This window comes from Podarcis bocagei (genome assembly GCF_964188305.1).
Source record: "Podarcis bocagei genome assembly, chromosome: 13".
NCBI classification, from domain to species: domain Eukaryota; kingdom Metazoa; phylum Chordata; class Lepidosauria; order Squamata; family Lacertidae; genus Podarcis; species Podarcis bocagei.
In genome coordinates, this window is record NC_138138.1 from 15923579 (window position 1) to 15947761 (window position 24183).

At 43.4% G+C, this 24183-nt stretch overlaps 1 protein-coding gene across 2 annotated transcripts in view; it reads right to left on the minus strand.

The window, feature by feature from the left end:
- The window catches only part of MYO1D (myosin ID), a 171870-nt gene that overhangs the window by 95344 nt on the left and 52343 nt on the right, over positions 1-24183 (minus strand). For both annotated transcript variants that reach the window (XR_014001258.1, XM_081166191.1), the window contains exons 12-16: positions 23649-23719; positions 21863-21937; positions 20382-20514; positions 14491-14657; positions 11039-11246 (exon numbers count right to left, since the gene is read on the minus strand). Coding sequence is in view for 1 of the 2 variants with exons in the window: in XM_081166191.1 (XP_081022317.1) it covers positions 11039-11246; positions 14491-14657; positions 20382-20514; positions 21863-21937; positions 23649-23719 (654 nt within the window). In the remaining variant the exon portion in view is untranslated. The remainder of the gene's footprint in view (positions 1-11038; positions 11247-14490; positions 14658-20381; positions 20515-21862; positions 21938-23648; positions 23720-24183) is intronic.

Consider the following 24183-nt stretch of genomic DNA (forward strand, 5'->3'; position numbering starts at 1 on the left):
TGCCGAAGAATGAATGTATGCATACATGTGGCAACATACACAAGTGTCAAGCTTCCCATTTTTTAAAAAAGAAAAAAGATTTACACCCTCACGCATGTTCCCCACAGGCATTATTTTTTTCTGCTGCCCATAGCGCTTTATTTTCTAAATTGCATTTAAGTATTATTGCAGGGGTTGGGGGTTTTTTTTAGCTTGGCTTACAGCTACCTTTCCTCCTTTCATATGCCGCTGCACGTAGCACAGCAAGAAATAATAGTCAATGCTTGGGGGGGCGGGCGGGCGCAGGATGTTCTTGCTTTCCAAAATAAGCCAGGGTTGCTATTCCCCTGCCCCAAGCCACTCAAGAGATGAGTCAGTACAAGGACCCAAAGCAGAGTCCACTTTTCCCTTCGGCGTTTGGGGAACACTGAAGCAAATTATTCACTTGACTGGGTGGATTTTGCATTCTGGACCGAATCTGGAGTACAGAGGGATTCTCTTCAAAAATCAGAGACACTCTCAGCCCGTATTATGAAAGCTACTCAAACCTCTCTAAGAGTCAAAAGATCAACAAAAAGCAGCCCCCTCACTCCCAGCCAGGCCAATTACCCAGTTCAGGCATGCCTCTGGGCTACACTCACAAAGGGAGTCCTTAACAAAAGACAAGTCCCCAGGACCAAGTTGTGGAAGCTTCAAGAGTTTCCCCTGACAAAAGGCCTTTTGAGTGGTCAAAAGGCCATATTCTGGGAGAGAAAGAAGACAGGTATTATTCATCAAAATGGAGTAGAGATTCAATATAGATGGGAGCAGAAACTCAATGTAGATTGGACTAGAGAAGGCAGAATACATCAGAGGTGGCTTATCTTATATACTTTCTTGCCCATTAAGACTGGAAGGTGAGTCCCTGCTCTTTCCCCCATTTGATGCTGCTCTGCAATTGCTTTCTGAAATCTCCTTCCTTCACCTCTTCTATGATAGCTGGCTTCCACTGACCTTTTCTTGCCTGCCAGAGTCTCCTGACTGCCAACTTCCCACATAGATCACAAACCCAACCCAGCACCTCCTGCCCATTTGGGGATCGTCGAAACACAAAATGGCAGAGAAACAAAAAGCGTTAAGCAAGCAAAGCTAAAAGTGTTGCTTCATTCTGCCCCAAACAGAGATGCTGATCCCTGAGAGAATAATCATTCTATGTACCGTATTTTTCGCTCTATAGGACACACTTTTTCCCCTCCAAAAATTAAGGGGAAATGTGTGTGCGTCCTATAGCGTGAATGCAGGCTGCGCGGTTAAGCCCAAAGCCAGAACAGGGAGATGGAGCGCTGCGCAGCGCTCCGTCTCGCTGTTCTAGCTTGGGGTTAGCTGCGCAAAGCCTCCACAGGGCAGTGGGGTGCCTTCACCCCACTGCCCTGCGGAGGCTACGAAGGTGGGGGAAAGGCTGCAACACCAGTCCCACCAGCTCCCCGACCTGGTTTGGAGGCTGGCGGTGGGGGAAAGCAGCGCTGGGCTCCGGAGGCTTCGGGTGAACGCACCTTGAACGAACAGAACGCACCTCATTTTAGAGGGGAAGAACAAGAAAAAAAAATTTCCCCCCTGTTCTCCCCCTTCTATGGTCCGGTGCGTCCTATAGAGCGAAAAATACGGTATATTTCATGCCATAAGTCATGGTGATTCGGTGTGCGGAAACAATCACAGTATAGTCACAAGCAAGACCCTCTCTCCCACAGAAATACAACTACTGCATCTCTTCCCCCTCCCCAACTTAAAGTGTAGTGGAAATTATTCCCTCCCATTCCAGTATAGGAACATGGTTACCATACATTTAGCTCTTGTCCAGTACTAGTGCTTCTTTAATATTTACCCGGATATTATCCCCAACATATACACTGGGGTTTTTTTGGAAAGGCCTTCAGAGGTCATATTTCCTACTTTGCTGTTGAATCCATTCCCTTTGACCCGTCACTGCTATGCCATTAGGACACAGCTTCTTATTTAGCAAGGGTAGCACATTTTCACAAATCTGCTACGACGGTAGATGCTAAACAGGCTGTCACTGTTCATTTAACAGAGTTTGCATTCTGGCTTTATAATTTAGTCTGCTCATAGAATTTGGCTATCTGCTTGGGCCTTGATCGGGCTATAAGGGGAGGCCTCCAGATGCGAGTCTCAGCAGCCCCCAGCCCTAAGGTGAGAATTCCGAACCAACTCTCCCCACATTAGGAATCACGTTTGTTTTTAACTTCTCTTTTACTGACAGTCAAAGGACAATTCCTTCCCTTCCCCAAAATTGTCTCTGTGTGTGATGGTGGTGGTGAGGGGGGGAAGAACTGTACTCGTGACAAACACATTTCACTTTAAAATATGCAAATAAAGAGCACAGCCCCATCTGTTTCACTGTGTGACATGCTTCATTATTTCTCAAAATATGGTTCTGGAGGTGGTAAAATTGTGGGGTGGGGGGAGGGAGGGAGGAGGCGTGTGGGAGAGAAGTAGAAGAGTTCCACTCTGCCCAGTATGGTTAGCAAAAAAAGAGACGAGTTCAAGGAAACGACAGCCGTGAGATGCTTTCCAGGATCTGAAGTGGCTTCCATTCTAACACCTACCATAATGCATCATTAAAAAGGCAGCTAATTTAAAAGATTGATAAAAGCCGAAGAGCAAACACTCCCTGCTGCAGCCTAAATTACGAGTGCTGTGCAAGGAGTGACAGTGAAGAGTCAAGCAAAGGGACCAGGGCCTCCCACAGGACTGTCAACTTGACAAGCCTGTGGAAAAGGCAGGGAGTCTACAAAAAAATAAAAACCACAGGATCCAAAGCACATAAGACTGGTACATGGCCAAAGCTTCCAAAGAAGGATCAGGCTCTAGACGTTGATCGTAATTTGTAGTTAAGAACCATGTCAGGGGTTTTTTAAAGTTTTAATACTTTGTGGTGGGAGGTGTTTCATTGGGACTGCAGCATGTGAAGATGGAAGATGAAACCTCCTTTCCCAAGCTGTAATTCTGATGAAAAACACTCATCAAACCCACAAGAAGCCTGAGATAAAAGGCTCCTGTGGGTGCCAATGAAAATTTAATGCCTCCTATTACATTTTTAAAATTCCCCGACATGGTTTTTGACTATGCATTTAGTGTGACATGGTTTTGACCCCGAGGAGCCAAGCGGTATGTGCTTGAGTTTCGTGAAAATAACTTCCGAGGCATGCCATGACCCGATAGTATGGCTGCAACCCGACGTACATTGACCTGGAACTGTTTCACTGAGCTCAGTGTCACTGATTCCCAATGAATATGCATGGCCTTTGCCAATGAAATGCTGACCTTGAACCACTTCAAAATCTGTAGCTACTGTGAAGTCAGCAGGTCTTGGACTTGCACCACACAGAAGTGTTCGAAGAACTGCTCTGGAGATGAGTCAGTAAGCAATGCCTGTAACAAAGCTGTTGGACTTAGAACTTCCAAACTCCAAAACCAAGCAAATGCAAAAAGAAAAATCCTGCCTAAGGAAGCTGGCAAAATTGGGAAAGGAGTACGACAAGGCTGTATATTGCCTCCCTGCTTATTTAACTTATATGCAGAATTCATCATGCAAAAGGCTGGGCTGGATGAATCCCTAGTCGGAATTAAGATTGCTGCAAGAAATATCAACAACCTCAGATACGCAGATGACACCACCTTGATGGCAGAAAGTGAGGAGGAATTAAAGAACCTTTTAATGAGGGTGAAAGAGGAGAGCGCAAAATATGGTCTGAAGCTCAACATCAAAAAAACGAAGATCATGGCCACTGGTCCCATCACCTCCTGGCAAATAGAAGGGGAAGAAATGGAGGCAGTGAGAGATTTTACTTTCTCCATGATCACTGCAGATTGTGACAGCAGCCACGAATTTAAAAGACACCTGCTTCTTGGGAGAAAAGCAATGACAAGCCTAGACAGCATCTTAAAAAGCAGAGACATCACCTTGCCAACAAAGGTCCGTATAGTTAAAGCTATGGCTTTCCCAGTAGTGATGTATGGAAGTGAGAGCTGGACCATAACGAAGGCTGATCGCCGAAGAATTGATGCTTTTGAATTATGGTGCTGGAGGAGACTCTTGAGAGTCCCATGGACTGCAAGATCAAACCTATCCATTCTGAAGGAAATCAGCCGTGAGTGCTCACTGGAAGGACAGATCCTGAAGCTGAGGCTCCAATACTTTGCCACCTCATGAGAAGAGAAGACTCCCTGGAAAAGACCCTGATGTTGGGAAAGATGGAGGGCACAAGGAGAAGGGGACGACAGAGGACGAGATGGTTGGATAGTGTTCTCGAAGCTACCAGCATGAGTTTGAGCAAACTGCGGGAGGCAGTGGAAGACAGGAGTGCCAGGCGTGCTCTGGTCCATGGGGTCATGAAGAGTTGGACACGACTAAATGACTAAACAACAACAACAAGGAAGCTGGCATCTTCACTGAAGCCTTTCAAGAATGGACGTCCATCTGTTAGGAGTGCTTCAATTAGGATGCCCTGTCTTTGGTGTTGTGCAGGATGTCAGAACTTAACATCTGAAAGACCATCACCTATGAACCACACTTTTGAAAGGGGAGAGGGAAGAAGACCACCCCCTTTTTAGTAACTACTGTATTAATCCTCGCAGACTGGATGGTTTGGCTCAGGAGAAAGATATGCTGCAGTACAACACTACCACTAGCAGTGCTGAATATACGCAATGGGAAATAAATCTAATAAGGTAACTTCTTGCTATACCTCAACTTTCCCCATCACAGTTGTTGGGGCATCAGGTGAATGAACCTTTCATAAAAGGGGGTTGGACAAGGGTACCCTTATAACATTATTGTGCTATTTTGCTTAGACCCCCCCATCACTGCAAGGCGTTAGTAGAGACTACCTCATAGGGGGCTTTTGTGTGGATAACCAGAATGATAGGACTATTTGCACCTTAAAGAGATCAACAATAAGCCACATTAAAAAGTAACGAGGCTCTGGCTATAAGCAGAACGCTGATAGGATGGGGCCATGGAGGAAACAAATCATAAACATTCTTTTAGCATCTACCGTCCTTGTCAACAGAGGGGCATTGGCAGAAAAGAGAGGCAGGATGTCTGTATTTAGATTCCGCTCAGCAAGTTCCTCACAACTCCAATTTCACTGGAAAAAGCATTTGTGTTAGCCCTTGAAGATTTCCTCCACTAGATCCAAGCGCCTAAAACCCCAAGCCAACAGATACACAGAAACTCCACGCCAAAACCGAGTAATTCATTCTGAAATTTAAATGCCACAGTGCAACACAGAGACATGTTATGGTTGTACGAACCTTGCAAAAATATTTTCGTGCTTGCTACAGCAGACGCACATGTGCCCTCTCCTACCAACCCTGCTTCACAGTCGCCTGAGCTGCTAGGCAAACAACATTTCACACTGTCAAAGCACAGCTGATCCTCCAGGCACCAAAACTGAAACTAGCAAGATAAATTCCACACGGGCACGAGCTTTGCTGTATGGCTTCCAGAGCGTTGCAAATGGAATCTGTTCTTCAGAGGTTGCTGTTGATATTGCAGCAGGGGGAAAAATTCTGCCTCTAAGCTGCTAGGCTCCAAAATTAGGTAAAAGAGCCCTTAGAGAGGGGCAAAATTCTGCAAAACGAGGAACACAAAAGATGTTCAGTTTTATATTCAAAGTGGAAACTGATAAAATTATGAAGGTTCTCCTACTGTGCCTCACTAATTATGGGGTCAGAGACAATGCCTGTTCCCCTGCTCCATTTTTAATTAGAGTTAGGGACACCACAGTTTGAGTCAGAAAAGTGGATATTGTATTGCTGCACACAGAATAAATGTGGTTCTGTGAAATTGATACTATACTTGGGGGGCAGGGCACATGCAACTTGGCTTACTCATTAAACTAGAGTTCTTCATATATCCAGACTTCAGTGTGCAATGTAGGTGCCTGTTAAACATACTGGTTTCCAAGTTTATGTGTGGCCCAAGCACTGGGCTAAAGGCAGGAATAAATGGCCTTTGCAATGCAGCAATGGGTGTTCAGAAACGTTGGGAGGATTTTGGCTGAAGATCCCTACATAATGGCATGTCAGGTATGTTATATCAGATACAGAACAATTCCCATTTCTACTTCTTTCCACAACCCCAGCACACAAGACAGGAAAATGCCTTCTAAATCGATGGCAAACCCCTTATATCATCCCTGATGTGGGTCACTGTGCAGAAGCCCTTCTCTGATTACAGCTGTTGGACTGTAATCTAATACGAAAATGCAGTCTTTTGTTAATAGTGGAAGCCTCTTCTTCTTCTTTTTTTGGCAGCTCACCCATTCCTAGTATGTACAGCTTTAAGGGCATGTTGGGACAGAGAAAAGCAAAATATTAAATTATGACAAGTCAGCCGCAGCTTTTGTTCTCATCTCCTCTCCCCATCTACTTATTTCCACCACCACCGCCATGTTGCTATGGCAACAGCAGCTGCAGGGTCTTGATTGACAAGCCTCCTGAGAGGAGTGTCTGGGGAAATAAAATGCCTCAAGGCAAAGGGAGGGGGAATAGACGAGAGAAGGGGGGGGAAACACTGTCAGCTCACAATACTGGAAAGGATGGCAGACACACAGCCCTTTCAACAAAAGGGACATTCCTGTGTGCCGGGCTGAAACATTAATAAGCCTGTCTTCTTGCACAACTGCATGGAGTCTAGCAGTTCAACCTCACAGATGCAACCAAACCTAATGCCTTTATAAAAGGACGAGGTGGCAGGGGGGAACTAACTGTAATGGTTTCTGATAGAAGCAAAGCTTGGCAGTGTCCTAAATGGCTTGAGTCTGCATTACAGGAATAGTCAACCCGAGGATGATCAGGGCGAAGAGGAAGGTGTTAGAAGTCTGATTTGAAGAGACACCATTACATTTGCTATTTAAGTCCTGCTGGCTCTTTTCAGAGAGAACGCGGAGATAACACTGCTTGTGTTTCTTTTCATAGAGGTATCATACAGCTACTTGAAGCAAACCACTTATTAAATAGATAACTGGTTGAACATGAAGCAGCTGGAGAATTCCACCTCTGAGCTTCCCCACCCCAATTATTCATGACACTTTGAATGGCAATGGCAAAGAAAGCATACGCTGTTGCTCAACTGAGGCCAGGGCACCATCTGTACCCCCTTCCTTGAAACGTCCGGTTTAGCCATGGTGACAAATGCCCCGGCTACATCTCATTCGGATTAGAACAACATGCACACTCTACCTGGGACTGCCTCCGAATAGTAAGAAGAGCCTGCTAGACCAGGTCATCGGCCCATCTAGACCAGCAACCTGTTCTCGCAGTAGCTAACCCACAAGCAGGGCATAAGCGCAAAAACCTCCTGTGGTTTCATAGAATCAAAGAAGTGCAGAGTTTGAAGGAACCCTGAGGCTCATCTGCTCCAACGCCCTGCAATGCAGAAATATGCAGACGTCCCCTAAGGGGACTGAACTCTAACCAACTCAAATAGCCATAAAAGGACAAGCAACTACCGTATTGTTGGACCAGATGATGGACTTTCCGAGTGTGGTAGTGGATTGTGAGAGGCTTGGAGATATGGGGATCCCAAAGTTTGGAGGGACTTTGAAACATGCATTTAAGTACTACATGGAGCTCAGATTGGACTGTGGAAAAGGGGCCTTTTGGTTGGAAGGAGGTAAAAGCATTATTAAATTGGAGACCACACGTGTGAAAAGAAAACATGAAGAAAAACAGTGGAAGGGACGTGGAAGAGATTTAAGAGCCTCGGATATAAGATCACCAGGTTAATGTGCCAGCTTAATGGGATAAATAGACTGACAAACCCGGGACCTGGGGGAAGGGACGTTGGACGAAGACTTTTATCTTTTGTTATTAGGACAATTTTATATAATTGATGAATATTAGAAGGATGTATGAAATGAAATTGCTTGGCTCTGGTATAAAAGTTTAAGGGATTAGGAAAGAATATAACGGTTAAGAGAAGTTATCAAAAATAAAATTTAGGTTAAGGTTTTTTATAAGACAATGAGGAGAATAGAGTAAGGTAATGTAATGAAAGATTAGAATAGGGTAAAAACTTGACGGCTAAGGATTTGCTGAACTAACAAATTGAACTGGAATACAAAAAAGGGAGGGATGAGGAGGTCTGGGGAAATAAGTGTATGAAGATATGTTATGAAGATTAATGTGTTTTTAACTGTTTCTATTTTTTATGTTTTTTAATTTTTTATTTTTTCATTTGTCTTGTTATAATTTGGAAACTTTAATAAAATATCATTTAAAAAAAAAAGCAACTACTGTACTGTTCGCTCCATAAGACGCAGCTGACCATAAGACGCAACTAGTTTTTAGAGGAGGAAAACAAGAAAAAAAAATATTCGGAACGAAACAGTGGCTGTATGATTTTTGTGGTTCATGCTGTGGCCACAGACATGTGATCTGATGGCGAGTTTGGGGTAGCCCAATGCAAAAATCCTGAGAATCCATGTGGATCCGTGCTCTGTAACCACGTTTTTGCGCCACTGCACGATCTGCTTTTCACTCCTGGGCAATTTGGCTCCAGGGACCATGCATTCGCCCCATAAGACGCATAGACATTTCCCCTTGCTTTTTAGGAAGGGAAAAGTGCGTCTTATGGAGCGAGAAATACGGTAGTGTTCAGAAGCGTTACTGCCTCTGACCATGGGGGCACAGCACAGCCATTGTGGCTAGCAGAAACTAATAGCCATATCCTTCATGAATTTGTGCAAACCTCTTGTGAAGCCATCCACATGGGTGGCCATCACTGCCTCTCGTGGGACCTGAATAAGTCTTCAGAACAGCGTTCAGAAACTTCAGATGATACTCAAAGCCCTAAGTCCACCTTCCCCCAATGTAGTGCCCTCCGTATGCTGAGCCAGAGTTACTATCCGCCCCAGGACAGCACAGGCTGATGAAAAGGGTAGTCCAAAACATCGGCAGACCGTTTGACATTCGGAAACCAAAAACTGAAAGCAGAAGCCTCAATTCAAAAGGGAAACTCAAAACAGAAGCCACGTCGGACATTCGGGTAGTGAAAAATGTTCAAAAACCTTTACTTCTGGGTTTTTGGCGTTCGGGAGCCGAAATGTTTGAAAATGGAGCCATTTGAGAACCGAGGTTTGACTGTAGATGCAAATAAATAAATAAACCCTCCAAGTTCCATTAAGCAGGGGAGGCTGAACTATGACGTGCTTAGCCCCATCACCTGAGTCTTGTGAAGTACACAAAATATGAAAGACAGAAAATGATGGACAGAAAGCAAGGTTGCCATGATACCATCTATCTCTCTTGCATATTACAACAACCACAGCAACATCATCACAAGACTGCAAACCCAGAACCCTCCAAAGACTCTCTAGTGAGCCAAGAGCCGTGGTTCATTCCATCAACAAAATTCTGTATCCCTCTCTCATTTTCCTCGATCTCCCAAAAATTCTTGCGCCGCAGGACTGCAAGCAGTTTCTTCCAGTATTTTCTACAGTCACGTTTTGCACATAATGTGCAAGACGGAGACAGATTGGGGGAGGAACAAAAGCTAGTTCAGCAGCAAATAAAAAGGGGAGTTGCTAACTATTAAACATTCTGAAGAAGCACACAAAAGTGACACAGAAACTGAACTGCCTCATTTTTTTGTCTTATTTTTTATTTGAAGCTTAATCTTCATCTCTTCACTGGAAGCCTGCAAGGGCTCCATCTGCTGGTAAACAAGTAGCAGTCCTAAGGAGAAGAATGATGGAGCAAAAACTAGGCTAAGCTATATAGGTCTTTAAGGAATTATGTAATAACAATTCCAAAGCATTTCAAGCCAGGTAAGGCCTCTAATTACCTTTTCTTTCTTTCTTTTTTTGTTTTAGAAAATCAAGTCCCTCCAAAGAAATCTATGCCATCACAAGGCCCATCACACTTCCATAAATCCCCTTTTCTGTTTACTTAATGTGCGCTGTAATGAATCAATATTCTAGCATTACATCAAAAATTAATTTCCTACTTCCTGCTGGTAGCAACAGTAAAAGGGGCAAGCTACTGCAAAGCAGCAACCATTTCCCTCCCTCACCCACTGGGACATTCTAGCAGTGGGGAAAGCTGTCATACAAGCAATAGCAAAAGGGATCATTTACAGGAATCAGTCCTGCCTTTGTCCTACAGAGATGCAAGCTGGAGTAACAACCGTTTATACTTTGTGAGTACTGCTATGCACAAAACAGAACATACCAGTGCTGATGTTTCTAGGCCTCCCACTGCAAGAAACGTCATTAATTTTATCCCTTATTCTGAGCAGATTTACGATGTTGTGTTTTATTATAATCACAAGGTAAAAGGGTTATTAAAAGCAATCATCACAAGTGTGCTTTTTTACTATTCCTATCTTTGGTTGTGGCTTGCATAAAAAGGCTACAAAGTTGGATTTACAAGGGATGCGGTTTATGTTTGAGACGACACGCTTTTCAAGCCCTCATTTCTGGTGTCCTCTGTTAGAAAATACGGCCCCCAGACGGGTGCCCTGGAACTTTTATGCCCAATCACGTCCCTCTGTCTTGCTCCAAAATGCCACCCCTGCCTTGTCCATTCCTCTTGTACCATAACCAGCTTTCTGATTGGATTAAAGGTAAGCAAAGGTCAATAATCGTTTTAAAGTTACAACATACTAACTGCTTATTGATGCAAATCAGGTTTGCAGAAGTCTTCTTAGTTAGCCCAACTTATTTAAAAGTGTCCAGTTTCCCTGTGCTGAATTCGGATTTTGATGGCTAATTTGACAAACCAACTAATTACCTGACACAAGACTTGTAGCCCTTGGAAAACTTTGGAGGCTAGTGTTTGAACTGCTTCTCTAATGCATATTGTGGGAAATGGATTTGCGATAACAGCTGACTCCAAAATGAAACTGGAACCCTTTCCCTACAAATCAGGTTCAGCATAAAGATTAAGCTAACAGTGCACTGGGAATCTGCCACCGGCCATACTGCCACCTTTAATAAGGCTGCAGTGGCTAGAGCTGGGCTATTTTAAAGCAGCTTTTGCTACTGCCTCTCACCTTCTGTAGGAAGAGAACAACCCACACAAGCATCTTGGCGTGTAGTTCTTCCAATGTAAAGAGTGTCCGAGGCGTGCGGATGAAAATCTTGGTCTTGCCGTAGGCCACGTCATGTTGGAACCCGCAGTGCTCAATCAGTTTTTTCACAGCCTCCTTGTCTGATGGGAGCTTGTGATTTGGCCAAGTAAATTCAGGGATTATCTTGTACCTGCAAACCAGAATTTTAAAAGAAAGCACTGTTGGAGTTGTGTTTGCCATCTCTGCTCACTCGCAGACTCATCAGTATCATGGTAAAGGGCTACTTTACTTTAAAGGTCAGCACCAACACTTTGAATTGTGCCCGGAAACATACTGGGAGCCAGTATGTACCTTCGTACCTACAGGACCGCCTCTCCCGGTATGCCCGACGGAGAGCCTCAAGGTCCATAAATAGCAACACCCTAGTGGTCCCGGGCCCTAAGGAAGTTAGATTAGCTTCAACCAGAGCCAGGGCCTTTTCAACACTGGCTCCAGCCTGGTGGAATGCTCTGCCTCATGAGACCAGGGCCCTGCAGGATCTGATTTCTTTCCGCAGGGCCTGTAAGACAGAGTTGTTCCACCTGGCCTTTGGCTTGGAGCCAATTTGATTCCCTCCCCCTCTTTCTTTTTTCTTTTCCTTCTCCTCCTGCGATGAGGTTTCAATATTTTAATGTTGTATTTTAATTTTGTTTTTAAGTTGTATTCATTCAATTTGTTTTTATTATTGCTTGTTAGCCGCCCTGAGCCCGGCCTTGGCTGGGGAGGGTGGGGTATAAATAAAAATTATTATTATTATTATTATTATTATTATTATTATTATTATTATTATTATTACTACTACTACTACTACTACTACTACTACTAGGGCATCCCCAGCATGACCTCAGCAAATGCTATGGGACTTTATCTTTTCCCACTTCACATGGAAAGGAATTGCAAATGCAGATAATGGAATCAGTGACCTGTGCAGGCTTCAGTCGAACTGGGTTCAAACTGGTTTACGTTCCACGGAGTGTCATCTTACTGTTTGACAGAACATTTGAATGAGCTACTTGACTACCAAGCTTTAAGGATGTTCCAGATTTGCAGAATGAAACTCCAGATAAATACACGCAATGGGTTAGAGTATCTCAGTTGATAAGAGGGTGGGGCCTGGATCAAGCAGAATTATTCCTATCTGCCAAGGACTCTTGGGACTGAACAAGGACCTTCACCAGCCTAGCAAGTCAACAGGCATTGTGGGTCAGAGGCCTTTTCAGGCACAGAAAGCAATCAGAGGTGCAACAATTGGCAAGTCTTCTGCCCTTGCCTGCTCGACAACAATATCTTCCACCTGCTGAATTCCAGCAGTTGTCTCCTGGAGCCAAGAGACAGAGAATGCACAGCTGGCTTTGAGTATATCATATTTTTTGCACCATAACACTCACTTTTTTCCTCCTAGAAAGTAAGGGGAAATGTCTGTGCGTGTTATGGAGGGAATGCCTACGGGTGGCATGCCTACGGATTTTCCTCCTCTAAAAACTACGTGCGTGTTATGGTCGGGTGCGTGTTATAGAGCGAAAAATACGGTACTTGTCTATATGGCCCAAGAATGCCTTACAAAATCCTAGCCAAAGACAGGAAAGGGCTGCCTATTTATACCCTGCCCATCTGGCTGGGTTTCCCCAGCCACTCTGAGCGGCTCCCAACAGAATAAAAACAGAAGAAAACATCAAACATTAAAAACTTCCCTAAACAGGGCTGCCTTCAGATGTCTTCTAAAAGGCAGATAGTTGTTTATTTTATTGACATCTGACGGGAGGGCGTTCCACAGGGTGGCCGCCACTACCGAGAAGGCCCTCTGCCTGGTTCCCTGTAATCTCACTTCTTGCAGTGAGGTAACTGCCAGAAGGCCCTCAGAGCTAGACGTCAGTATCTGGGCTGAATGATGGGGGTGGAGATGTTCCTTCAGGTATACTGGGCCGAGGCAATTTAGGGCTTTAAAGGTCAGCACCAACACTTTGAATTGTGCCCAGAAACATACTGGGTGCCAATGTAGGTCTTTCAGGACCAGTGTTATATGGTCTCGGCAGCCCCTCCCCAAGTTAAAGCAGAGGCACACTACCAGGCAGCCCTGCTCTCCCATCTGAATTTCTTTGCTCAAGCTTTAACAGCTTATCACCAGCATAAATAGCAGCATTCGGCGTCCAAGGTGACCTCGGTATCTCTTTGGAATTAAAGAAGCTGCAACTCACATATTCAGTCATACAGAAAGGTGCTTTGCTGAAAATGGCGTATAGCTTTGCACCGGAGTGTGCGCTTGGGAGCATGCATGCGCATCCATTTTCATTTAGATCTGCTGAGGAGCTCCTGCTCTGCCACAGGGAGCCCATGGCGTAAATATCTGATCTATTCAGACAGCCAAACTCTTGCTCTTGGTTCCCGCTCTCTGCTTGCTAACCGCGGATGGGGAAAATTATTCTTGGGAGAAAAGATGTAGTGGGAGAACCACACAACTTCTGGACATTGAATTTATCCTACAGGGATGATACCAAGCTTCTCTCTAAGAAACCAAAGCTATGACCACAAAACTACATGCAAAATATTTTAAAGCAGAGGTGTTAAAGGTGGGGAACCAATGGCTCTCTAGATACTGGTGAATTATAACTCCCACCAGCCCCAGCAAGCATGGCAGGTGGCATGGGGTGATGAGTTGATGTTCAGCAACATCTGGAAGGCCAAAGGTTCTCCATACCTCTATTAAAGGTCTATGAAACTGGCCTGGTGAAACTATTCTCATTAATGCCAACAGAAATCCCTATACGTGTAAATGTGTGCTATTTTTTTGGCAAAGGGTGTTTAAGGAGATAACAGAAATCACTGGGTTAAAGCTGGCTGAAAGTCCAGAGGTAGCATTATTATCCATTTGCAATGGGGGTGGAAGGTTCGCAGGCTGTGAAGGACTCGCTCACAAATTTATTGACAGCTGCACAAGTTATTATAGCGAGGAAGTGGAAGGGGCAAGCAGAATATAAAATGGAAGAATGGTATAAAGAGGTGTGGGATATAGCTATTAATGATAAATTAACATGTGCTATTAAGGTAAGATGGGGAATATGCAGGAGAAATGATTTTGAGGAGATATGGAAGGCGTTTGTAGAATTTGTATTGTTAAAACGGAAATGGGTCAAACCATCACAAGAGGTTTTGAAATTTTGGGAGGTTGGTCTCGGGGTGGGGTGCACATTTTTATTCTTATTTACTTATGATTATTACTTTGTAAAAAAAAATTGAAAGAAAAAAAGAAATCCCTATACAAGTTATTTTATTCTCCAAAATAAAGCAGGGGGTATATAAAGCCAGTACCACTCAACACGACACATTTCAGTCATTTCTGCCAAGTCTCTAGATGGTCCCCAAACAGCTGAAGGCTAGTCAGTTTTATCTTTCCTTACCTGTGAAGGAATTTCTCGTATGTTTGACGATAGGCGAAACCTGCTCTTCGGACCCTGACGTTTTCCAGGAGTCCAAGGTATTCCACCTGATGCCTGCAACGCTCCTCATCAAACAGCTGTGGCGACTTTTTGTCATTAGGCTTAATGCAGCGGACGTAGTATGGTTCCTAGTGGGAGGCAGTGAGGAACACAACAATTTTAATGCTAAGAGCCAAGGCGCAAGGGCAGGGCAGTGCAAATGTAATACTCCAAATCGGATAATCGTTGCAAAGAAAACAAGCCAGAGAATTGCATGCTCCTCTTCCTCCATGCTGGTCCTAAACATGGTTAGGGCTAACCACAGTTCAAAGTGTTGGTGTTGACCTTTAAAGCCCTAAACGACCTTGGCCCAGTATACCTGAAGGAGCATCTCCACTCCCATCCTTCAGCCCGGACACTGAGGTCCAGCTCTGAGGGCCTTCTGGCGGTTCCCTCCCTGCGAGAATGAGGTTACAGGGAACCAGGCAGAGGGCCTTCTCGGTAGTGGCACCCGCCCTATGGAATGCCCACCCATCAGACGTCAAGGAAATAAACAACTATGTGACTTTTAGAAGACACCTGAAGGCAGCCCTATTTAGGGAAATGTTTAATGTTTTTTTTTTGGTGCTTTTAATTTGCTGTTGGGGGCCGCCCAGAGTGGCTGGGGAAACCCAGCCAGATGGGTGGGGCATAAATAATAAATTATTATTATATTATTATTATTACCCCAACCTGATGTCCTCCATGTGTTTTAGACTGCAACTCCCATCAGCCCTGAGCACTGGCCATGCCAGTTGGACTGACGGGTGCTGGAATCCAACAGCATCTGTAGGTTGATAACTTGGGGAAGGCCAAGCTATCCAAATGAAAAAGCAAGCATTGCCTGGAAATGGTTGTATTAAGGGTTGCTTCAACAATTTTTATTTATTTAAAAAAAGCATTCAGAGGTTTGCTATGGCAAGTGTTTGGCAAACGACATGCTACACATTTCATGCTGGCTGAGGTTAAGATTTCAACTAGATGCCTGGTTTATTAAGTGATGGAATTAAGTACACTGACAAAGCTCATTTGCAGTGGAAACAAATGGAACCACAAGGAGGAAGGAGAAGGGAGCAGGTTCGGCCAGCAAATGAGAGATTAAGAAACAAACGAGAGGGGTCCCCAGAGATTAAAAAACCCAGTCTCACAATGGTCCATCACTCACTACAGCTGTCAGTGAAAGGAACATTAAGGAAAGACCCCTGGTGATCTTTTGAAAGAAGCCCAAAGCCTCAAGAGGCAACTGTAAAGATCTAGTATTTATCAGCCACACTCCATTACACATGGCAGGAGCATAAATCAGTCCAAAGATATTATTTTTAAAAAGGTGCATGGGAAACACCTCTTGTCTTTTATTTCCTGACTGACAAGATCTGCTTGACGAGAAATGAGAGCACACAAACCCCTTAATAAGACAGGGAAGGGAGAAAAAAAGTACATTTAGCTTTTATGGTGCCCAGATATTGTTTTGATCCTGATATAACAACAAATAAAGGTTGAACGAAGGCTTTGGGTGTATCCTTTCTAATAAATGCTCCTAAATGGATGCTTTTACATACCTACTGATATCTTGGTTATTAACATTCTAATGGAGTCTTATTCCTTCATCCACTGAGTGGGATGGCTCATCATTCTTACTGTTAGTGAGTCACAAAACGACATTTTAGAAAGGAGGAGAATATTTGCCCACCTTACCCAAAAGGAATATAAATCCCTACAGACAAATGGACTGAGGTTAAGTGCTAGAAAAATCTGAGATCTATACAGGCAGTTAATTGGCATGCCATAACTGACATATTAGATCCTGAACCTGGAGAGTCAGAGCAAAATTTAGTGCATTTATTCCAAAAATTGAACAGGCTAATTTACAGGCCAAATATTCTCAGAGTAGTTGACAACAATTTAGGTGGGGATTTAGTTTGTGCACCATTCCCAATCTCTAGTTTAAGGAAGGAACTGCAGGGTAATCAGTCAAATTGTTAAATAAGTCTCTGAGCACTAATTGGCCTGGGTAGTAATCCCCCCCCCCACCCAACATAAGAGCTTGTGAATCAGGACTCTTCTATACTCTGAACAATAAGACAACTCTGCCAATGGCTCCATGACCGAAGACTCTTGACTGTATTACATGCTCCACTGATTTGAATGGAAAAGAGGAAAGTCTGAAGGTCAGATGGAGAATCTAAGCAAAAATATTCGGCCAGAATCAGAGGTACCGAGAGGAGACCATTAACAAGATTAGCAGGCTTCTAAATTATTAGTAAACTGTTTTCTCTTTATTTAAATTACTTTTTATTCACCTTTCATAAAAATCTCAAAGCAGTTCATAATAAGACATTAGAATATAATAATAATAATAATAATAATAATAATAATAATAATAATAATAATAATAACAACAACAATAATTTATTATTTATACCCCGCCCATCTGGCTGAGTTTCCCCAGCCACTCTGGGCAGCTCCCAATCAAGTATTAAAAACAATACAGCGTTAAATATTAAAAATTTCCCTGAACAGGGCTGCCTTCAGATGTCTTTTAAAGAGAAGATAGCTACTTATTTCCTACACATCTGAAGGGATGGTGTTCCACAGGGTAGGTGCCACTACCAAGAAGGCCCTCTGTCTGGTTCCCTGTAACCTTACTTCACGCAATGAGGGAACCGCCAGAAGGCCCTCGGCGCTGGATCTCAGTGTCTGGGCTGAACGATGGGGGTGGAGACGCTCCTTCAGGTATACAGGACCGAGGCCGTTTAGGGCTTTAAAGGTCAGCACCAACACTTTGAATTGTGCTAGGAAACATTAGAACTACAACAAAGCAACAAATACGGCAGCAATCAAGTCCAGATAAACTCAATACACTGGCCTTAATACATTCGTGTTGTACTTTTAATGTTTTATTGTGAATTGCTTTAAGATTTTTATGCAAAATGATATAAAAGTAGGATAATTGGTAAGTTCTTAGCAAGCAGGCAGGCACTTGCATGATCTTGGAGGGTTGTTTCATAGGCTGGGTGTCACAACAGAAAAGATCCTCCTCTGGGTTGTTGCAAGATGGATCACTGTTGGTTGTGAAACAACCAGGAGTACCTTGGCTGAAGATCTTAGCGACCAGTTAAGTCTATACCAATAAAGGATTAAGTTGGTCCCAAGTTGTTTAAGTCTTTACAGGTAAGTACCAACATTCTTAATTTGGTATATTGACAGCATATCAGCAACCACAGCAGGTTTTTTTAAGAAGCGAGATATAGATATAGATGATATAGATATAGATATATAGTGCATTACAAATGTAATCTTACAAAAATAAAATAAAGACAACAATGAAGTTAATGCTATTCAAGCCTGGACAGTTTTTGAACAGCACATTTTGTCAGCTGTTTAGCACACAATATTACGCTTCCCTCATAAAAGAAAATTTAATGCAACCATTATAACCCATTTATTTAACATATTGGCTTGACAGCTGTAAAGCTCTTAATGGCTGCCAAAGAGCCAGACTTTAATGTCCACGTTGCTGCTCTGAAGAACTCAGCAGTCCTTCTTCATTAAGGAAAAGATTGCACATAAAACTTTTGAATGATCAAGACAGAACCTTTCCTACACACTCTGCAGGAAGAAATCCCCATGGGACCTCCTAATGCATTTTGTTTGTACCTTCTCCCTGGGTCTCTTTACTGCTTCGCCTTTTAAATTAAGATTTTAGAGCTTCACTAATTTTGCCTCACATAGAGCACTGTCTACCCATCATGTGATTAATGCCCATAATGCAAAAGAAGGTTCAAGTCAGTAAGGGGGGGGAAAGGATGGAGAAATAAACTGAAATAAACCTCAGAGGCGCTGCACTGACCCGTTCCCATGTGAGCTTAGATACAGGAGCCAACCCTGTATGAATAGCAGCAGAGCTTTTTCCTTACATGCTTTGTTTTCGAAGCTTGTCTGTTTCTGAGGAACCCTCTGGCGCTATTCTTGCTGGGGGTGCAAGGCACAAGTGGCTTACAGAGCCCTTTGCCAAGATCTTTGCTTGCATGGGATAAAGTTGGCTGCTAGTAGCATTCTGTCCTCAAGTTATGCTGACCAGACAAGGGTTGGATTGCTATTAAGCCCTCTATGCCATCATAAGCCCAGGTTATGATCGTGTAGTAAATTTACAGCATCGTAACATTGTCGATGTGGGAAGCGGGTGGCGCTGTGGTCTAAATCACAGAGCCTAGGGCTTGCTAATCAGAAGGTTGGCGGTTCGAATCCCCGCGACAGGGTGAGCTCCTGTTGCTCGGTCCCTGCTCCTGCCAACCTATCAGTTTGAAAGCACACAGTGCAAGTAGAAAAATAGGTACCGCTCCAGCGGGAAGGTAAATGGCGTTTCCATGCGCTACTCTGGTTTGCCAGAAGCGGCTTAGTCATGCTGGCCACATGACCCGGAAGTTGTACGCCGGCTCCCTCGGCCAATAAAGCGAGATGAGCGCCGCAACCCCAGAGTCGGCCATGACTGGACCTAATGGCCAGGGGTCCCTTTACCTTTAACATTGTCGATGTAAATCCTATGCTGCTGTAACTAAACCAGCCTGAGATTGAGGAAATGGACGTCTCCAGAAGCACAGGGAGGGGGCAATCAGAAGGAATGGCCAGCTTGTTGCAGATTCTATCTACATTACCCCTGGGCAAGTCCTGACTCCCCTACTGTTGTAAAGCTAAGACAGCAAAAGAATGGCTACAGGTCACTTGACCGCCACTAATGTCATCAGAGAGCTCATGAAATCTGCCCCCTTTCTCATTCTGCTCATGCAGCAATGGAACATAAAAATACCAACTAAGTCTGCAACCAATCATAGCACGCCACTAGTCATATACAAACCCCAGACCAGTTAACCAATTCTACCACGTATTAGACTAAAGGTTCATGATTCCAGGTCAGAGTGGTTTCCTGGCAAGCTTTGCACCCATCACCCATCTTTAGAAATTATACCTCTGGAAAACATCAGAGCCCAGTTCAAGTCCTGGGTCAGCTAGCCTATCAGCCTCTGCTTTCTCGTCTTTAAAAAAAATTATCAACTTTCTTCAGTGTTGGCAGGAGGGTTGCAATAAGCACTATCTAACCCTCTGAACATAGAACATGCTGTAGGAATTCTGTGCTGCTGCTGTTGTTTGGAAGGCTAATATTTTTAATAATGAAATCCTACATACCCTGTTTTCCCCAAAATAAGACAGTGTCTTATATTAATTTTTGCTCCCAAAGATGCGCTAGGTCTTATTTTCAGGGGATGTCTTATTTTTTCCATGAAGAAGAATACGGTACACATTTATTGTTGAACAACAACAAAAAAAGGAAATTTATTACCTGTATACGGTACAATGCCTTACGGTAGCTTCGGGGGCCTTATATTCCGGGGTGGCCTTATTATCGGGGAGGCCTTATATTACAGCGAGAGGCAAAACTGGAAGTAGGTCTTATATTGGGGGGATTGTCTTACTTTTGGGGAAACAGGGTAGATGAAAAAAACTGACATTAGACCAGGTGCTGGGACCCTTTTCCATCACGAGAGCCACTTTGCCAAGGCTACTCGTGAATTGTGAGTTGGGGCAAAGGCAAGAGCGGACACAGGAGAAGTATGTGACTCTTTTTTGAACAGTAAGCTACATTCCAGCCACACGAAAAGTCATGAGGTTTCAATATCCAGGCATGATGACAGTGCAAGAATTTCAGCTATGTCACTCAAGGAAGTTGCAGAGCAGGACTGGTGAGGGGGTATGTCCTATGGAGAGTGCCTGGAGGTCCCATTTAGCCCTGAGTCTAAGGTTCCCCACCCCTGCCTTAAACCGAAACCCATTATTACCTTTGACGCCAGGTTGTCCACTAAAGCAATCATTGAGTTCTTGAAAAGGGTAGCAGCGGTCAGTGGTCGCTTGGTCACTTCTGTGATGCTCAACTTGCCTTCTGGCCACATCTTTCTCAGCACGGGATTGGAGCTACAAAGCCGGGGGGGGGGAAGAGTAGAAAGGTCAGTAATATTTGGTCAGCTGTAGTGAAGAGACATACGAATAACTGAAGCTTGACTCCTTTCTTTGTATAACTTTTATTAAATTTTCTGTTTTACCATTTGAAATATTCATTGAAGCAACCTTAAAATGTTGATGGCTTCCCTTCTTCTCTTTCCATGGTTCATTTTGCATATCATAAATCCCTGCATATTTTACATAAACTAAACCATTTAGTATTTCATTATTATTACATCCATCAAAACTTGTTTACACTGTTGTATTTATCTTAATGCTGCCAACGCTTTCAAGTGTACACAATTTCCCCCCAATACATTCAATAAACATTTTCCAATCTTCTCTAAACATATGTTCTTCTTGCTGTCTTATTCTATCTGTTAGGTCCACAAGCTGCACATATTTCATCAGTTTAAGTTGCCATTCTTCTTTAGTTGGGACCTCGCTCATTTTCCATTTGGAGGCTAACAAAAAACACAGGCCACAGTAGTGGCATACATAAATAACCTTTTTTTGACACACGGGAATTTCCATCTGAATTAACCTCAACAAAAAGGACTGACCACAAACTTGACATGAGCCAACAGTGTGACGCGGCAGCTAAAAAAGCCAATGCAATTCTGGGCTGCATCAATAGGAGTATAGCATCTAGATCAAGGGAAGTAATAGTGCCACTGTATTCTGCTCTGGTCAGACCTCACCTGGAGTACTGTGTCCAGTTCTGGGCACCACAATTCAAGAAGGACACTGACAAACTGGAACGTGTCCAGGGGAGGGCAACCAAAATGGTCAAAGGCCTGGAAACGATGCCTTATGAGGAACGGCTAAGGGAGCTGGGCATGTTTAGCCTGGAGAAGAGGAGGTTAAGGGGTGATATGATAGCCATGTTCAAATATATAAAAGGATGTCACACAGAGGAGGGAGAAAGGTTGTTTTCTGCTGCTCCAGAGAAGCGGACACGGAGCAATGGATCCAAACTACAAGAAAGAAGATTCCACCTAAACATTAGGAAGAACTTCCTGACAGTAAGAGCTGTTCGACAGTGGAATTTGCTGCCAAGGAGTGTGGTGGAGTCTCCTACTTTGGAGGTCTTTAAGCAGAGGCTTGACAACCATATGTCAGGAGTGCTCTGATGGTGTTTCCTGCTTGGCAGGGGGTTGGACTCGATGGCCCTTGTGGTCTCTTCCAACTCTATGATTCTATGATTCTATGACTCTGTTTTTTTTTGGGGGGGAGGAGTACTTTTAAACATTTTAAAAAATTCGTTACGAATTTATTTCCCAGTATTACCCTTTTACATGTCTGAAGCTTGACTCCTTACCTGTTGTACATCAGGCGCTTGAAATCTTGAAATAAAGTGTCCTTGTTTTTATCTATGAATCCTGTGACTGAGTAGCTGGTAAATGAGAGAGAAAGAGAGAGAATTAATTTCAGTGAACCTCAAGTGACAAAAGTAACAATTGGCCACTGAAAGGGAGAGGCATTTAGTACCTAAGGAGAGCTTGCTGGATTGAGCCATGTAGTTCTAGTGTCCTGTTTTCATGGTGGCCAGCCAGATCGCTATGGGAAGCCCACAAACAGGACCCTAGTACAAAAGAGAACTCTCTCTTCCTGCAGTTTCCAGTACCTTGGTGTTCAGAAACTGCGGAGACAGAGTTACCATGTCTGGAACGGATCACAGCAGTCTCAACAACACATGGTTATCAGTACTGTGGCACCACACATTTTACCAAGCAGAAAATTAACAGCACTAGGGGTTCTCTCTTCCCTGGTAGACTTCCAGTGGGCTAAATCAGAAGCTAACAAAATATACTTCATACACAGTGACATGATGACTGACTACTGGAGAGAAGGTGTACTAGATGTGAAAGCTAGTCTCACGAAGGACACTATATGATTGGCCGAATTTAGTTAGCAATTAAAGCCATGCGTATTTTTTATCAAATGTTATCTATATAATCCAAATAACAAAACAGAACTTCTTGAAACAGACACATAAGAACCAAACCAAACCAAAGCTGTGCGTATTTTCTAGTTTAAAAATACGTGCCAATTTCTTAACAGTAGTTGCTGCCCTATCTGAAATCAGAAAAAACCAAGTTTGCTTCACCAGCATAATAGTATTATTTAAGAAGATCCATTCTGAAGTGGAGAGTTATTGGAATGAGACACCTAAGGGCAGGAACAGTGAGGTGGGAAGACTCTGGGTCAAATCTCATCTCAGCTGTGGACTTAACTAGACAACGTTAAACACATACCCACACACACACACCCATTATCTTGACCTCAGTCCACGTCTAAGCCTATGATTTTTAAAATGTAGATCTTATAAAATAGCTCAACAGGGCTCTCAAGACAGCAATACAGAGATAGCACTGACCTACCTTGCAGGGCTTTTGTAAATATTACTGGGGTTATACGGTGAAACACTTTAACCCAGTGGTCCTTCAAGTATTGTTGGGCTATTAACTCCCATCATACCCAACCACTGGTCACTCCTCTCATCCCACATTTCTATTCATGTTTCCCTTACATTAACATTTCCTCCAGAAATTGCACACTTTCATGTGTGTGTTGCTACATTAAAATTGTACAGATGCAGCAACACATTAAATATGCCAAGAAGCAAATTCTTGAGGGAGAACAGTGAAACAAATGGCTTCTGGGATTATGGAAAGATTTAGCTTTTGTGTTTGAAAGAAATTAACAAGGTGCCCAGGAAAACATGTGTTCAAGTACAATAAGATAAATTAAATAGCCTAACTAACTAACTATTTATTTAATTTAATTAATTTATTTATTTAACACCCTTGATAAGGGAGGTTGAATAGTGGTTTTGTGGCTACGCAGAGGAATAATGCAAGACCGCCTCACAGACCAGTCATGGGAAGCTATGAGTGGCATAGCACAGCAGCAGCGCCAAAAAACTATCGAAAAGCAAAACATATACAAACATTTCCTTAGACTTTGCAAAAAGCAAAAGAAGAGAAAGGCTACCTTGGGCTATAGTGCAATATGAGTGGAGAAGCAGCAGTGTGCGACTGCAAAAGTGTTTTTGAGGAGGTGTTAACAGATACTAAGAAAGCAAGTGCAGGAACCACACTTACATAACGTCTCCAGCGTAGTGCTTAATCCGAAAGTCTCTGTCAAATTCCAGGTTTTTGTCCATAGCACAGAGCTTAAAAACAAATGGTTAAGAAGTCAATATTGCTGAAGCACTGCACAGCTGCTTCTCAGTGTGCTCAACTACTGCTTCACATACAGGTTTAGCAATGGAATGTCTTTCCGAATTCTATTGTTATATAAGGTATTTATTTATAGACAGACAATCTGTAAGTCAAGGCAACCTTTTCTTTTAGACTCAGTGATACTGTTCCTTTATAGCGACAGAAACTTGCAGAGAATGGAGAACCGTGGGTCTCCACTGCCATCTGTTCTCTCCTCTTTCGTGCGATGATCTAACCAAATACACAGGCAAACTGCATCACCAAGTGAACAGATTGATAGGAAACTTACGAAAAGTCTGTTTTCACAGGATATAGCAACCAAGTTGTCAGGGAACTGCCATCGGAGCCAGAGGGAGAGGGAGGGCTCCAGAGGAATTCCGGAGAGCGTCCCGGGAGGGAGAGAAGCAGTACATCT